This window comes from Arachis stenosperma, chromosome 4 (assembly GCF_014773155.1).
Source record: "Arachis stenosperma cultivar V10309 chromosome 4, arast.V10309.gnm1.PFL2, whole genome shotgun sequence".
Taxonomy (NCBI): domain Eukaryota; kingdom Viridiplantae; phylum Streptophyta; class Magnoliopsida; order Fabales; family Fabaceae; genus Arachis; species Arachis stenosperma.
In genome coordinates this window covers 75,173,992-75,191,382 of record NC_080380.1, presented here as the reverse complement: position 1 = coordinate 75,191,382, position 17,391 = coordinate 75,173,992, and the positions used below count along the sequence as shown (strand labels likewise).

The 17,391-nt window shown below is 31.5% G+C and overlaps 1 protein-coding gene across 1 annotated transcript; it reads left to right on the top strand.

Moving 5' to 3' along the window:
* Positions 1 to 351: 351 nt before the first annotated feature.
* LOC130973071 (1-aminocyclopropane-1-carboxylate oxidase homolog 1-like) lies at positions 352 to 17,056 on the top strand. The gene is made up of 3 exons (XM_057897454.1): positions 352 to 1,012; positions 2,488 to 2,809; positions 16,609 to 17,056. The coding sequence occupies exons 1-3, from the start codon at positions 477 to 479 to the stop codon at positions 16,873 to 16,875; spliced, it is 1,125 nt and encodes a 374-aa protein (XP_057753437.1). The 5' UTR covers positions 352 to 476; the 3' UTR covers positions 16,876 to 17,056.
* Positions 17,057 to 17,391: the final 335 nt, after the last annotated feature.

The window sequence follows — 17,391 nt, the reverse complement described above, 5'->3', positions numbered from 1 at the left end:
TATATTTATCGTAATGTGTCTATTTTAATTCATCCCTCAAAGCTATTGACTAGCTAAGAAGTGAGGACCTTACACTCGCACCCAATTTGGATTATTATAAAAGGATTATTATAAAAGTTTGACTTCGGGGAAACATCCATTTATATAAGTAGCCAGAAAATATCACGTTTTTATTATGTCTCAGAAAGTCGTTCCTTTAGTTTCACATTCATATTCAAGTCTCCTTCATCGATGCCGGGGAAAAAATATCCATATTTTCCGCGTGTGAAAATTACCCCATTGGTTCCGTGATTTGATTTTGGTCTTCCCTCTTTTTTTAATCAAATAATCCGCTATCTTGCTCTATTATAACTTATAAGTTTGTCTTCATTGACATTTTGATTTACTCTTCTCTTTATTTTGCTTTCTTCTTCTTCGAGAGTCAAGTAATCACCAAAAGAAAAAAAAAAGGCCTGTTTTGCTTGTTTCAGCTTGACATGGATTTGCAAATAACAAAGGAAACAGAGTCATCAGACACTAAAGATTCTACTTATGACAGAGAAGCTGAGATAAAAGAATTTGATGAATCAAAATCAGGAGTTAAAGGTCTGGTGGATTCCGGAGTGAAGAAAGTTCCACGAATGTTCCATTGCGGTGAACGACTATCGGTAGCCGGCGTCGAAAACTCGGCAAGCGACTCAAGATTAAGCGTTCCCATTATAGACCTCAGAGGACCGCAAAAAGAAACAGTTACTGCAATTCAAAGCGCATGCCGCGAGTGGGGGTTCTTCCAGGTAATCAACCATGGGATTCCTGCCAGTGTTTTGGATGAGATGATTGATGGAATCCGTAGGTTTCATGAACAAGACACTGATGTAAGGAAGCAATTTTACGGCAGAGATACTACGAAGAAAGTTATGTATTACTCCAATACAAGCCTCTACAGGGACAAATTTGCCAATTGGAGAGATACTGTTGGGTTCTCCATGGCTCCTGATATACCTAAAGCGGAAGAATTGCCTGCTGTATGCAGGTAATGACTATAAATCTATAATTGGGTAATACCGTGGTTTTCAGTTTTTGCTTGGATAGTTTATCTAGTTTTGATATGGTGACCCTTAACTATTCAAAATAAAAATTTGAAGTTACCAACGCACTTAGATTTTAGCTGAGAATGAATCTGAGATTATTTGTTAAGATGTTAGTCTTTGTTTGAGTGTTATTAATTTTTTTTTTTTTTTTTTGGTGACAAGGGTATAAATTTTTAATAATAAAAATAAAATATTAAAAAAATAAAAAAATTTTAAAAAGTTATAATTTATATTTTTTTAAATATTTTATACATAATAAATAAATAAATATTTTTATATTATATTCAAACATAATTAAAAAAATTATATAAAATATTTAAATATAAAATTATTTTTATTTTTTAAAAAAATATTTTAAAAAAAAGATAATTAATTTTTTTTTTAAAGTTCACTCAAACAAGTCTTTAATATAGTAGAACTGAGAATTTATCAAATTAAGCTGAAATAAAATGAAATGATTTAATGTATAAATTCATCAAATCCTTTACTTTTGATAGAATTTGATTAGTTAAAAACTTAAAATGTTATTTTTACCCCTTAGTATTATTAATATAAAAGAGAAGATTTAAAAAAGAGAATGAGTGGAGGACTGGAGGTGGTCTAGCAAAAGTCTAACGTACTGTAATTTGTGGTAATAAAAAACTATGTAATAAAAAGGATAACAATAAAAATTAAGTTATTATATCTAGTTGTAAATCAAATTAATTTAAATCTTATATAATTAATTTTAAATAAAATAATTGGTTTCCAATATAATTTATTTTAAATTAAATTCTAAAGATACTTTATTCCGAATACGCTCTATAGGTTTTACTACATTTATTAAAAAAAACTTCAAAAATTTTTATTTAAGATATTTATTACCGAAACTCATATATTTAGAAACTTTAATTAATGTGTATTAGAAATACGATTTTACATATATTAATCACCGGGCATAACGTATAGGTTACTGGTATATACAAAGAATTCTTGTGTAACATATTATACTAAGCAAGCAACAAGAACTACCTTTATAGGCTTGTTATTCCCTCTCGCAAAAAATAATTCATTTTTGGAATATATCTGAATATAAAAAGGACAGCTATTTGTAGACAGGCATAAAAATTATTGCGAAATGATTGCACAGAAAGATTTCAATAATTAAAAGAATAAAATACAAGATCAGAACGAACCATTCTCACAATATTAAAAAAAAAGGATAAAGTCTGGTTTTTTATTTAATATTTAAAGATAAAATTGATAAAAATTAAAATTAAAAATATTTATAAATTTTTTAAAAAATATTAGAGGCAAAAGGTAGATTTAATCTTAAAAGAATCGTACACAATGCTATTCATGACTGTGATATTTAATAATAATTACTTTTTTATACTAAACAAATTATTAAAAAATTGTGAAATTTGAGGTCTTGCAGAAACATTTTGTTGGAATATTCAAAGAGAATAAAAGCATTGGGGTCTACAACTTTTGAGTTATTGTCGGAGGCTCTTGGCCTTAATCAAACTTACCTCAAAGAATTGGGTTGCTCTAAGGGAATTTTTATTCAAGGTCATTACTATCCAGCATGCCCCGAACCTGAACTTACTTTGGGCACTACTAAGCACACGGATGCTTGCTTCCTCACTATACTCCTTCAAGACCAACTTGGAGGCCTTCAAGTTCTTCATGAGAATCAATGGTTGAATGTTCCTCCTGTGCATGGAGCTCTTATTATAAACGTAGGAGATTTCCTGCAAGTGAGTATTTTCGCATTATCATCATCATCTATTGTCATTATTATTATTACTAATTATTATTGTTACTGTGATTGTTATTTTAGCTGTGATTTCAAGTGACTGTTGTTTTGTTATTTTAATAACTAAATAAACCAATTACAAAATATGTAAGAGTAGAAACAAGTTAGGCTAGATTCAGGCTTCATTCTTGTCTAGACTTATTTTTTGTTAGGTTAAGTCAGTCTAGATCAAACACAGTTTAGTCTATAGACCACTGACATGACAATAGACTACTAATAGGATACTTGGCCTTCTTTAACCCCTACAACTATGGTCGATCGTCACATGACTCTTTTCGTGTGTTTGCATGACCATATGACAGCCTAAACTGTACTATTTTAGTTCAAAAAGGTATATTGCATAATCAATAAGATTTATTATTTTTGTCATAGTCAACACAAAATTCTAAATCTTAGTTATATATTAAAATTTTAACTTTTAAACTTTAAATTCTAGTTGTATAAAAATAATATGTTAAACTAAAATATTAATTAATATTAATAAAAGGTGTTTCACTAGTCATTTCTCTAATTTAAATATAAAAAATGCTAGAAAGATAACAAAATATATTGTTTTTAACAAATAGTTTGTCAACAATATTTAAAATTACAAGTTAAAAGTATGTTATTAGATTGTTAGACTAAAAAAATTATAATAATAGCTAATAGTTAAAAATAATAAATTATACTAGTCCTTGAGCTTTTCTCTTTAAATATCACATAAATTGTAGTGTAAACATACACAAAGACTTGTTTGTAAATCATGCATATCGATCATTTATGTAAAGTTCGAATTGAGTCAAAAGAATTTATTACACGTCGACGATGGAGTTGTCAAAAATACAAAATTGCTTCTGTATTCTTTAAATAATTCTACTCTAATTTTTTAAATGTTTTAGAAAACATATAATAAAAAACAAAATAAAAATTTCTTATTATATTAATATGAATTTACTTAACTTATGCCTTAAGAGCATATGTTAAGAATATAATGATAAAAAATTTTAAAGTTTTTAATGTATTCAATACATTAAAAATGTAAAAAAAGTTTAATTTTTTTAATAACTTTTAGTCAAATATTTCTTTTTATAGTGTTTTTAAAATGTATTCTTAGGACATAAATTAGCAAATTCTATATAGTAATGTTTACAAATAGTTAAAGTACGATACCCAAGTTTTAGAACATTAAAGAGATATGTCAATCCCACACCCTTTGAGATTGTGGTCATCTATGAAACTAAAAATTAATCTCGCATAATGAAAAGAAAATTGAGAAGCTACAAATTTTGTGAATTAGAAGATTGATAACTTGATTGGGACAACAGAAAAAACAGTTCTAGCCTGAAAAAAAGACCTTAATCTCGAAGTTATTGCAACTGAAAATTATTATATAGCTAAAGATAAAAGAGCATCTAATAACTCTTTATGGAGATTGATGGGTGTTCACTTAAGCTATTCGAATAAAAAAAAGGCTTAAACAATTCGAAGTGATTTCATCAATTATTCAACAACTATCCAAAAATGTCATTGTTTTCGGAGACTTTAATACCATTGTGAAATAACAAGAGAAGATGGAAGGATGACTTAAATCATGGGCTATGATGTCTGATTTTACTAATTTTATTGATGAAAATAGATTAATGAACTTTGGCATGGTAGGGATACTATTCACATGGTCAAATAAAAGAAAGGGTTCGAAGCATATGGCCAGGAGATTGGACAGAATGTTCGCTTTAGGGGACTAGTTGAATATCTATCCTACAACTTCAGTGATTAGATTTTTAGAAAATAGGTCGGATCATGTGCCACTCCTTTTGGATACTAGTCCTCAAATGGAGATGTCCAAGAAAAGATTCAAATTCTAAAAGTATTGGTGTAGAATGGAAGAAATAAAGAATATTATCACTGCTCTCCAGGGTTCAAGGTTTGAGGGTTTAACAATGTTTATTTTTGCGTAAAAAATGAAAATGTGTCGTCGTCTTAGTTCTTTGGCAATAGTCATCTAAATTCAATTCTAAAAAGAAGATTGAGAACCTCCTTAATAGGATTGAGGCAGCAAAATTTATTATTTTTAGCAAATAATTTGTCAGCAATATTAAACCTTACGAGTTAAAAATTTGTTATTAGATTGTTAGACTAAAAGAATTGTAATAATAGCTAAAATTACTAGTTAAAAATAATAAATTATGCTAGTCTTTGAGATTTTCTCTTTAAATATCACACAAATTATAATGTAAGCATATACAGAGACTTGTTTATAAGTTATGCATATCATTGATAATTTGTGTGAAGTTTGAATTGAGTCAAAAGAATTTATTATACGTGGACGATGGAGTTGTCAAAAATACAAAATTACTTCTCTCTTCTTTAAATAACTCTACTCTAGTTTTGTAAATGTTTTAGAAAACATCTAATAAGAAAACAAAATATAAATTGCTTATTATATTAATATGAATTTACTTAACTTATGCCTTAAGAGCATATGTTAAAAATATAATAATAAAAAGCTTTAAAGTTTTTAATGTATTCTATATATTAAAAATGTAAATAAAGTTAATTTTTTAATAACTTTTAGTCAAATATTTCTTTTTATAGTACTTTTAAAATGTATCCTTAAGACATAAATTAGCAAATTCTATATAATAATAGTTTACAAATTGTTAAAATACAATACCTAAGTTTGAAAACTTTAAAGAGATATGTCAATCCTACTCTCTTGAGATTGTGTTCATCTATGAAATTAAAAACTAATTTTGCATAGTGAAAAGAAAATTGAGAAGCTGTAAATTTGTGAATTGGAAGATTAATAACCTGATTGGGACATGGGAGAAACGCTTCTAGCCTGAAAGAAGACCTTAATCTTGAAGTTATTGCAGCTGAAAATTATTATATGGCTACAAAGGTAAACGATGCATCTAATAACTCTTTATGGGGATTAATGGTGTTCATTTAAGCTATTCGGATAATGAAAGGTTTAAACAATTTGAAGAGATTTCAAGAATTATTCAACAACTACCCAAAATATCATTATTTTCAGAGACTTTAATGCCATTGTGAATCAACAAGAGAAGATGGGAGGACAACTTAAATCATGGGCTGTGATGTCTGATTTTACTAATTTTATTGATGAAAATGGATTAATGGACTTCAGCATTGTAAGGAGACCATTCATATGGTCATATAAAAGAATGGGCGGGTTCGAAGCATATTGACGATTGGGTAGAATGCTCGCTTTAGGGGGATAGTTGAATATCTATCCTACTACTTCATTGATTAAATTTTTGAAAAATGAGTCTGAGCATATGTCAATCCTCTTGGATACTAGTCCTCAAATGGAGAAGTCCAAGAAAAAATTCAAGTTCCAAAAGCATTTATGTAGAATGGAGGAAATAAGGAATATTATCACTGCTTCCTGGGTTCAAGGTTTGAAGGTTCAACAATGTTTATTCTTGCATAGAAAATGAGGATGGGTCATCATCAATTAGTTCTTTGGCAATAGTCATCCAAATTCAATTCTAAAAAGGAGATTGAGAACCTCCTTAATAAGATTGAGGCTCTCAGAGAATCAGGCATTAATGGAAGAGATAAACTAAATGAGTCGGAAAAGGAACTTAAAGTAGCTTATTCCAGAGAAGAGAGCTATTGGAAAGACAAAAACACTAAATTCTTCCATCAACCCTACCAATTACGGACTTGGAAAAATAAAATTTGAAAATTGAAAAAAAATGATGGAAGTTATACCACCACTCATGGCGAGATTGCTATGGTTGTTGAGGACACTACAAGAAAACGTTGAGTACTGTCAGATTTACCGGCAGAATAATGAAAATAATCCGCAGGTAAATTGATTACCATCGAATTTTGCATCAGATTGTATTCGACGGTATAAACCTCTCTGGTAAATATTTATCGGCAAATTTTTTTTCGGTGGTAACTTGTGGCGAAATTACTAGCAGAACACAAGGTTTAGGTAATAGCCATCTGATGCCGGTGATCGTCAAAATTTTTTCGACGGTAAATGTGGCTCCAAATGTTGAAACTTTGTGCTTGATTACCATTGGATTTATCCCTCGGAAAATCCAATGGTAGCTCTAATTTTTTTTATTTTTTTTAAGAAAACCTTGAAACGTCGTTATCGTTGGAAAATTTTTTATGGTAAATTTGACTGAAACAACAATTTTTTTGTAATTTTGTTTTTCAATCTATAATGGACCACGAAAATTAATAATTGATAGTCAATTCCTAGTAATTAAAGTATAAATTAGTAATTTATCTGAAAAAAAGTGATTTATACATTATCTAAAAGATCAAACATACAGTATAAAAATATGAATGAAATAAAGAAATACATAAGATAGAACTAAGGCTAGCGCTAACATGCGTTGTAATTATATGATCTGACTAAAATAAGGTTTAAGTATAGAACAAGCTAGTTAAACTATATTTAGGATAACCTTATTTAGATTCATCATCTTCTTCCTCTGGCTCATTATCCTCCTTTTCTAAGGTAATTTTCTGATCATCGAACTCATCTTTTTCTTCTTCGTCTCCATCGACCCCCTCTTCTTAAAGATCATCGTCCTCTAGTGATAGTGTGTCGTCATCTACCTGGCCAATGATATCATCATCCATAATAGCCGACCTAAGGCTGATCGGATCACCGATGTCAACCACCTTTTTCGAAGGAGTTAGGTCATAAACTTGGTAAGGTTGTTGACCCTCTGCCCATTATACTTGATGTGACCTCTTGGCTTAGTCTTAACCACAACATCCCAATTAGACTTGCATGACCCCGCATAAGGCAAATAGTATACCTGTCGTGCATTTTAAGGTAGAATAAAAGGTCTTAATGCTTATATTTTCTGGTTACATTTACTTCAGTAATATTGTACTCCTTATGTGTTCATGTTTTGCATTGCGAACTTCGATCATACCATTCACATTTAAACACACACATCTTGTATGTAGTACGACAAAAAAACTCTAATTAAATTATATGGTGCAACACACCACACCAATCAGCATGACCAATGCCTGCATCCCCACAAACTCAGACTCCGATATTATCTATTTTCTCTCCCATCAATTGTAAGAATGCAACTGATATCCATTAACACTATATATTAGGTAGCTTGTGCCCTTATTCATTGGGTCCCAAATGACCATTCATCTTCACTATAAATCTGTGTCAGCAGAACACACAATCCTAATAAGTCATCATGTGACAAAATAAAACACAGGTTTCTATTATAATTTTCCAAGAAAATATGTATGTGCATCATTGAATTTTCTGACATTTTGCAAAAATGTAACAATTTTGTGACACTGTAACTCATGCATCAGTTATGGAAATTGATGTTCATAATCCATATCTCAATTTATTCTCTAGCTATGCTTTTAAAGTCATGCACTCTACAGAGCTAAAGTCAACCTATAAACACTTCACTCTCAAAATAATCTAATGTGAAACGTCTAGAATTAACACCTAGTATTTCTCCAACAACCAAATTAATCCATAGAATTAAGAGCTATATAGTTATATATACTACAAATAAGCTAATCACAACTGTTTCTCAATCAGATAAGAATTACTAAGATTAAATTTAATCATAAAATAGTAGCGTGAGTCACATATTGAGACAATTACAATTCGGTATTAATAGTGTCTAATGAATAATTCAATTACTAGGTGGAGTAATAATTATTAAGATGGTACCTTTTGCTACCTAACTTTTCATAATATACCATCAGAAATCAATGCTGCCAGACCCCAAATCTCATCTGGTTCAAGCCACCGTTAGCGTTTATGAGGATATAGCCATTGGTCTTTGCATCTAGCCCTGATGAAAAAGAAAGAAAAAGGAAGAGTGAGAAGAGAGAAATCACAGAATAACCCACTACATAATACGAGATAAGAGGGTACTTGAGTCATACTCTTATGATTTCTTGGTAGTTCTATGCATTGAGTGAAATTGTCACTGTTGGGTTTAGACCAGATGTCCGACTCCTGAATGAAAATGCAAACTTTATAAATGAAAAAGAATAGACATCTCTAAACACAACATATACTACAGAGGGGATTTAAGACTTACTTCGACCATGGCAATCTCGCTACCAATTACTCCTGTGTCTACCATCTTTAGAGTTCGTTCAGCATCACTTTCTCCATCCCAATAACCATAATCAATGGAGCTTCGGTCCATTATTAATCTAGAAACAGAGCCAGATAGTTCCTGATAAAAGGGTAAAATAATTTGCTTAGTAATATAACTTATCCAAACACCACACCATCCTCAGATGGATAAAAATTGAAGTGATTTAAGGAGACTCAAATCAGATCATGAACTATCAACTATATAGTTCTTAATCCACCCTAGTGTGAGTTCTGCAACTCACTTATTAAAGATGGCAAACTAGTATGGTAGACACTGTATACAACATTGATGATAAAATAATCTGCAACAATTTAAAAAGTGAAGCATTTCTAATAAAGTAGCTACTATCCAAAACTAAAAATGTCCAATTTCTCTAATAGAAAGGATAATTCCACAAACAACCAAACAAAGTACAAACACCACAAAAATTAATCAAATAGAACATGTTCACCAAACATAGCGTCTTCGCTCGTCAACAAAAAAGTTGATTAAACAACTTTGCAATGCTCGGCCTTCGACACATTAAGAAATTATATATACTTTGCATCTTAAAACTTAAGATTCCTACAGAAAACTGAATCCCCCCAAAAAATAATATTAATAAATCATTCATCATGCTGGCCACTCCTAGAAAGGAAATAATCATGCCAAAAAAGGCAAGTAAATCCCTAAAAGTCAGGGGCAAAAAATAATTACTATTCACAATCCCAAACCTAACATGCAAAAACTCAAATTGCAAAGCTCTGTCTAAAATAAGAAGGGCGCTATCTCCACTAATTAAACCAAGAGGAATGCTCCAATTAATCAAAAAGGAAAACAACAAGCAACTCTAGCTAAGCCTAACTTTCATGAAACAAAAACAGCAGCAGAATAGGCTCTTAATAAAAGCAGGGATAAATAGGGAAACCATCTGGAATGTTGGAGAAGCTTTAGCTATATGCTGAATGATCAATATAAGGTGTACAAAGAGGGAGGTTATGTGCCCCTAGCAGGTGAGGATAAAAATCTTACCATTAGTGACATGGTGAGTTCCCATGGGGATGCATCTTGTTCAAAGGTGGTTCAGCAGCATCCTTCAAACACCTCATTTTTTATAAATTATATTATGCTTTCTACCTAGGTGGAGTAACAAATTGAATGAGAGATTAAAATAATGAAAGACTAGAGAAAATTCTGAAACAGAGTAATGCCAAATAAAATAGAGCATTAATGAGACCGAAACTTTCAAGATTTATCATTCAGTTTCCTTTGTATCAAACTATTCCTCTGATTTCCATAATTTGGTAAAAAAAATAAAAATCAAATTCAGAGAAAACTAATGCTCAAATATCTTTAAAAAAATATCAAATTCACACCAGATATTTTTTTCCTTAAAAAAAACAGTTCAGGAATCAACACAGATACTAAGAACTAAATGGAAGAAAACCCAAATTATTAAAAAAAAGTGTAGAAAAGAAATTCAAACTATATACCTGATCACTTCTATGTACTCAACAGGACTGATTTCTTAAGAAACAGAGATTCGAATTCAGCAGGTGAAATTTTGCAGCTGTAAAAATTGGATTTTGGCTTTGATTTCTTGGACCCTTTTATGAAAATATTTCATGGAAGATAAAAAGGAAAATACTTGAGAAGTTGGTAATGGATGTCAATTTATGGTTTGTGTGAGCGAGGGAGACAGAACTAACCTTCGAGCAGCACCACGAGCGGAATCGCGACAGAGAAGCGATTAGAACCGCAAGAGTGAGGGGTGAGCAGCACAACAACTAGAATGGTGAACTGGCAGGAATGGCGAGCTGGCTAACACAACGACGAACCTGGTTGCGATCATGAACGCGAAGGGTGGCGACAGTGAGATAGATGGCGGCGTAATGGTGGTTAGGGTTTTCTGGGTGCGATGAAGGGCAGTGATGAAGATGACGATGGAGATGGATGAATGACAAAGGCTGGGTTCGAGAAGATGAGGCTGAACGCTGAAGATGGATGAACGATGCCAAGGCTGGGTTCGAGAAGATTAGGCTGAACGCTGAAGATGGATGAACGACGCCAAGGCGAGAAGATGAAGCTGACGGCGCCTTAGCTTTTAGGGTTTGAAAGTGAATCTTTAGGGTTTCATTATTTTTAGTTAGTGTATTGTTATTATCATTTTTAGTTAAAAGTGAATTTGATAACAATGTTAAGTTAGTGTGTGTTGTTGTTATCATTTTTAGGATAAAAATTGATAACTTAGAATAAAAAAGGTTAAGTGTGGGAAAAATAGGCGGGAAACTAAGTTTTAAGGGAGGGAACTCTATCGGCACGTTTTTTTACGGTGCTAAAATAAATACAGTATAGCCACGCTTTTCAAGCGTGTCGGTTTCCCTCTATAGCCACGCTTTTTAAGCGTGATAAAAAAAGGGTGGCCAAATTTTTAATAAGTGGCCACCCCGTAAAAGCGTGCCGATTTCTTTCTATCGCCACGCTTTTCAAGCGTGTCAGTAAAAAAGCGTGGCCAATTTTCAAATAATGAGCAACCACGTAAAAGCGTGCCGATTTTCCTCTATGGCCATGCTTTTTAAGCGTGGCAGAAAAAAGCATGGCAAAATCACAAATCAGTGGCCACCCTTGCAAAAGTGTGCCGACAGGCCTTTTTTCTTGTAGTGTTGGGTACACAACCTAATAAACCAATAAAAACACAACTTAGGTACTGTGTACCCGAGATAAGGAGCAACTGAAAAAAAAAAAGTAGATCGACTACACTTAGGATATGGTACAACTACATAGTTGTACACATCCAGGATGTTGAGTACCCAGATAAGGCCAGAAAGTAATTTTGCCCAGTGTACTCCAGATATGGTTAGTTTGGTAGTTTATCCCAATGGAATTATAAGAAACTGTGAGAAAAGAATCATATTTGAGTGTAATTCACATGTGATATTACACACTTTCCATCTTGATTTTCTAGATGTGCTAAAAAATGTCATCTTGAGCAACATAGGGACAATAGGTTCTAAGGAGGTTGTGAGAGTTGCATATAGATTCCTATCAGCTCTACCAAATAGAGAGTTTCTTAACATGATAATTTGGGTCAAAGCTGATCAACATGTGAGCATAATGTTTGATATACATGTTTGGATAACGTCATAACATGTGATAGAGTGGTATGCTGTGCGATTCATAACCTAGGTGGTAGTTATGGGTCGTCCACTTAGATCCCACAAGCAGTCCCAGTAATGGAAATACCGATCACTTTGCCAAACCTTATGATCATGTCGAAGAAGACAAGAGTGAATTTGATTCAAATTACGTTGCTAAAACCAGGTCTCTAACAAGAGTGACTCTTCTAGGAGAGTTATTGTAGCCTCATATGTGGGGAAGTGTATTTATATTCCCATGGTGGTGGAATTGCTGCTATGCAACAAGAGCCATATATGGCTTGAGTCTATAAGGTCCTATCAGCGAAGTGTGTGTGGGGACCCAAGATGTGGATGGATGACCTACCTTATGAATCAACTGGTCACTCCTACCATGATACTGATCTCCCAGGTTGTCCATGACATCCCCAGGTGCACGTATAAGGTCATATAACTCGTCGAATGATACCCATTAGGGTGTGTTCAGGTCAAAATTAGTATGATCCCATTGTGACATGTCCCAATGCTGTTGTGCTGCTGTTGAGGAGGAATCGTATTGTTGTGCCCCTGAGGTGGACTCTGGCATGAACTCCATCGCAATGTCCGCCAAATGCCCAGCAAAGAAGCCAGATGATGGCATATCCTGCTATGTTGTCATTGGAGGATCCTTAAGGATATCCTCCTAGTATACATACTCAACATTCTTTCATATGACAATTGGCCATCCGTATGTGCATGCCTCCCTCGCTGATTCCAAACCTTCCGAATTGGTCTCTAAATATCATATCTGGCCTGCCTCCTTGCCTGTTGCTTGCAATCTGAAATATCCCGTGGAAGGTCTAAGACATTTCTCTGTCTCAAAATAGTCAGGAGGATGTCCACAGGCGGGACCGCAACTCTCGGATCAGCCAAGATGCCCTCCCAAGATAGAAACCTAACTCGACATGCTCCATGCCACCATTTTAAGTACTCCTGTGTCGGTTGAGGATTATGGAGATCGTCAATGATCACCATATGCTATTACTGGCCATGGGCTCTCTGATGATGAGGATTTATACCGGCTTAGAATTTTTCAATAGAAATTAAGTATTTCGTTGTAATTTCAAACTGGCAATAGATCCTCAGATCAAAGTTTAAAATAAAGAATTGTCACAATCCAAATCAAATAAATGGGAGTTTTAAGTCTCGGATCATTTTTCCTAAGAATTGCAATGAAGTGTGTAATTATTGGCTATGAGGGAATGGAGGTTGATAGCAATAGACAAGAAATGTAAATAGTAAGAAATTAAAGAAATAAATAATGACTAAATATTAAAAGCAATTAAACTCAAGGTAATTAATCAAGAGAAAGAAAAATTCAAATGCTAGAAACCTCTTGGTAAGGATTGAGAGTTAAGGTTACCTATCGTAGCCATTGACAACAAACATATGATGATTATGAAGAGTTAATCCTACTTTGTCAACCCTAACATTGAGGATAAGTCAAATAGGCATAATTGATCTCAATCCAAAAATTCTAGCCTACTCACTAATTAGCTTAGTGAAAGACTAGCGTTAGTGGAAACCAAATCAACTAACTACCCTAATATATCAATCAAGAATGGATATCAATGGCTCAAGGTCACCTAGGTCTTCAATTTCAAGCCAAGAGTATGGAAAACTACACTAAAACTAGGCCAAGCATTTTATCAAACACTTGGTGTGCATAAAAATAAAAGCATATAAAATTGCAATAATAATAAAATATAAAGCTACCAAATGCAAGAATATAATAATAACAACTCAATTAAATAACAATAAACAAAGAAACATCAAATTGCATTAATAGAAATCCAAATTCAACAATAGTGCATGAACATAAAAGTGATGAAATAAAGAAAATAACAAGTAAAACTAAGAGAGAAAAGATGTAATGACAAGAAATTGCAAAGAAAACTAAATTAAAGCAAGTATCAAAACATAAATCTTAGAAAAATTTAACTAATCTACCTTAAATTCTAAAGAGAAGAGAGAGCTCCTCTCTCTAGAAATTACCTAAAACATGTTTTAAACTAAACCTAATTACTCTTCCTTTGTTCCCTCTTGAATTAGACTTGAAATAGTTTTAGAAACGAGTTGGATTGGACTCTGGAAGCCCAAAAATCGCAGCCAACGTTTTGCATTTAATGAAGTCACGTGCCAGGACTTGTGCGTATGCACAGGTGTGTACGTACGCACACTCGTTGATTCTCTTCTCGTGCGTACGCACGTATCACTGTGCATACGCACACTTGTTGAAAAGCTCAAAACTTTATTTTTTCATGAATTCTCCACTTTTGCATGCTTTGTCCTCACTTCTTCAATCCATAATTGTCTTACAAGCCTGAAATCACTCAACAAATACATCAAAGCATCGAATGAGATTAAAATGAATAAAATTTAGCAATTATAAAGTCTAAAAAACAAATTTTTACTTTCAAGCACAATTTAAAAAAAATAATAAAACTGTTATTTCAATGAATAAATATAAAAAAAATCAATAAAATTCACTCAATTAAAATAAATAAATACCATAAAATGTGGATTCATCACTCTTCACAAGTCATAACACTTGCAGTGCACCTAAGGCCACCATGTATTGATATTGCCGCCCTAAGCCATCTTAAACAGAAACTTGTCCACATAGACCGGGTCTTCTGACTAGTACTGTTGACTCGCAAGCTGTCTCTTGACCTGTCCACATGATGATACTCTACAGGCTATCTCTTTATATGACCATTGGCACTACAGCTCTCCATGTACGAATCTCCCTAGCACTTATAATCTAGTCAAGATCCATGTGATGTTGCTGGGAATTATTGTAAGATGTCCATCGGAATTGAAAAAACATACAACCATCTAATCAGCCATGGAAGAGCCATATATGTAAGACATTAGAAAGCTAAGCGAATCGTACCTCATCAAGTCTGAAAGCATCCAACCTGTGTCACAATCGTAGTTAAATATTAGATAGGGCCCTCTATTTTATGAATATAATCATATAATCATATGACAACATTAGTTAGAAGAGAACATTAAAAAATGTTAGGATAACAACATTAATTAAGTATTCAGCAAAAAGAAAACTTCATCTAAATTTAAAAAATTAATTAATCATCTTCTAATATTCTCCTCTAACTAATTAAATAAGTATTTTATGAATATAATCATATAAGAACATTAATTAGTAATATCCTAATATAATTAAGTATTCAATAAAAAAAAACTTCATCAAATCTAAAAAAATAATTAATTATCTTTTAATGTTCTCTTTTAACTAATAGTCTTCTAGCTAATAAAATAATTTAATTAAAAAAAACTATTTTATGGATACAATCATATAACAACATTAATTAGTAATATCCTAATATAATTAAGTATTTGGTAAAAAAACAAACTTCATCTAAATTTAAAAAATTAATTAATGATCTTCTAATATTTTTTACTAACTAATTAAATCCAACGGCCATAATACATTCACTAATTAATTAAATTAAAATAATCTAAAATATTAATATTCTAACACGTCTTCTAACTACTTAGATCGAATTATTCTAATAGATCAATTAATTATTTAAATCAAGTTAATGTAAAATGTCATTATTTTAACACATTTTTTAACTAATTAAGTCAAAATATCTTACCATATCAATCAAAACTAAATAAATCAAAATATCAAAATATGTCATTGTTAAGTAATTAATTACTTGACATAAGATAAGAGAGAGACAAACCAACTTTAAAATATAGGTGAATACTATGGTGTCTAAAAGATGTTGTCTATTTACTAAAAAAAGTTAAAAAATAATATTTAATTTAAAAGATATAACAATAAATAATTTTTAAAAAATTAAAATTTACTAAAAAAGTAAGTTAGACAAAATTTAAATACCAATTCATAGACACCATAGAATTGGCCTAAAATATAATGTCCTGACTACAGCATCACATTGTATTTTGTTGGTTGATGTTCCCAGAGTGCACATATGTATTGTCGACCTATAATAGTACTTCAAAGAACTTTAAAAAAAAATTTATCCCAAACTTCCAAAATTTGTAAAACAGTTCTAAATGAACATTGATTTCGGCTACACTTTACATATAGGTGCAACCGTATGTATCTCAGATATTAAGATTCGAAAACTAATACGACCATATTTTAAGTGCACATATTTCATTTTCGCATTTATTACTTGTCCGATCCCGCATATACCGGGAATTTGTAATATCTTTCTTGTTACTTTTTTTGGTGATTGAATATTGAAGATGTGTTTTTTTAGTTTTCCGGGTCTCGGTACGTTGGAAGAAACACATTGCTTAAAAAAAATAAATTTTTTACGCGTTATACATTTTAAAAAGTAAAATATTTTAATTATTTAAATAAAAGAATCCTATATTTAAGCCATTTTTATCAAAAAATAAACCTCAGATATTCACTGTAAATATTTAATCAACTTCCCTTGCTACATTTGCAGTTGATAACAAATGATTGTTTCGTCAGCGTTTATCACCGGGTCTTGTCAAATCATAGAGGGCCAAGAGTTTCAATAGCTAGCTTCTTTTCAAATTGGCAGGAGTGGGACCAAGTTGAAGGCAAATCCAAGACTTATGGCCCAATTAAGGAATTGTTATCCCGAGAAAACCCTCCTGTCTATAAGGAAACTACCATCAAAGATTTAATGGCGCACCATTTTGCTAAGGGGCTTGATGGGAACTCTACTTTGCAACATTTCAGGTTGTGAAACGAATATATATTTTAGCCCCAAAATAATAAACCACAGCCTAAAGGGAAACTACTATAAAAGATTGGGTGGCACATTATTATTACTATTGCTTTTTACATATGTTAGAGTTTTGGAAAAATTTTAAATGTATCCGAAATACGAATATTTTAATAATTTTAATCGTGAATTTTAATTAATATATATTATATATATTTTTTATAATTAAAATTTATAATTAAAATTATTAAAATATTAATGTATTTGGTATATTTAAAATTTTTTATTTAGTTTTTATGGTATTTTAAAAATTATATATAATTTATGATGAATTATAATATACAGATTAGTATTATACAGAAATAATAAATATTTTTTAGAAAGATTATTTGATTGACACGTGAAATGATATCTTCTGTGAAAAGTAGACAAATAGGTTTTAGTTTAAAATAAGTGTAATTATCATGTGCATAGTATGTGATAAGATTGAAATTACAATAATTTGATTAATAAAAAAGTAATATGTTATGTATTGTT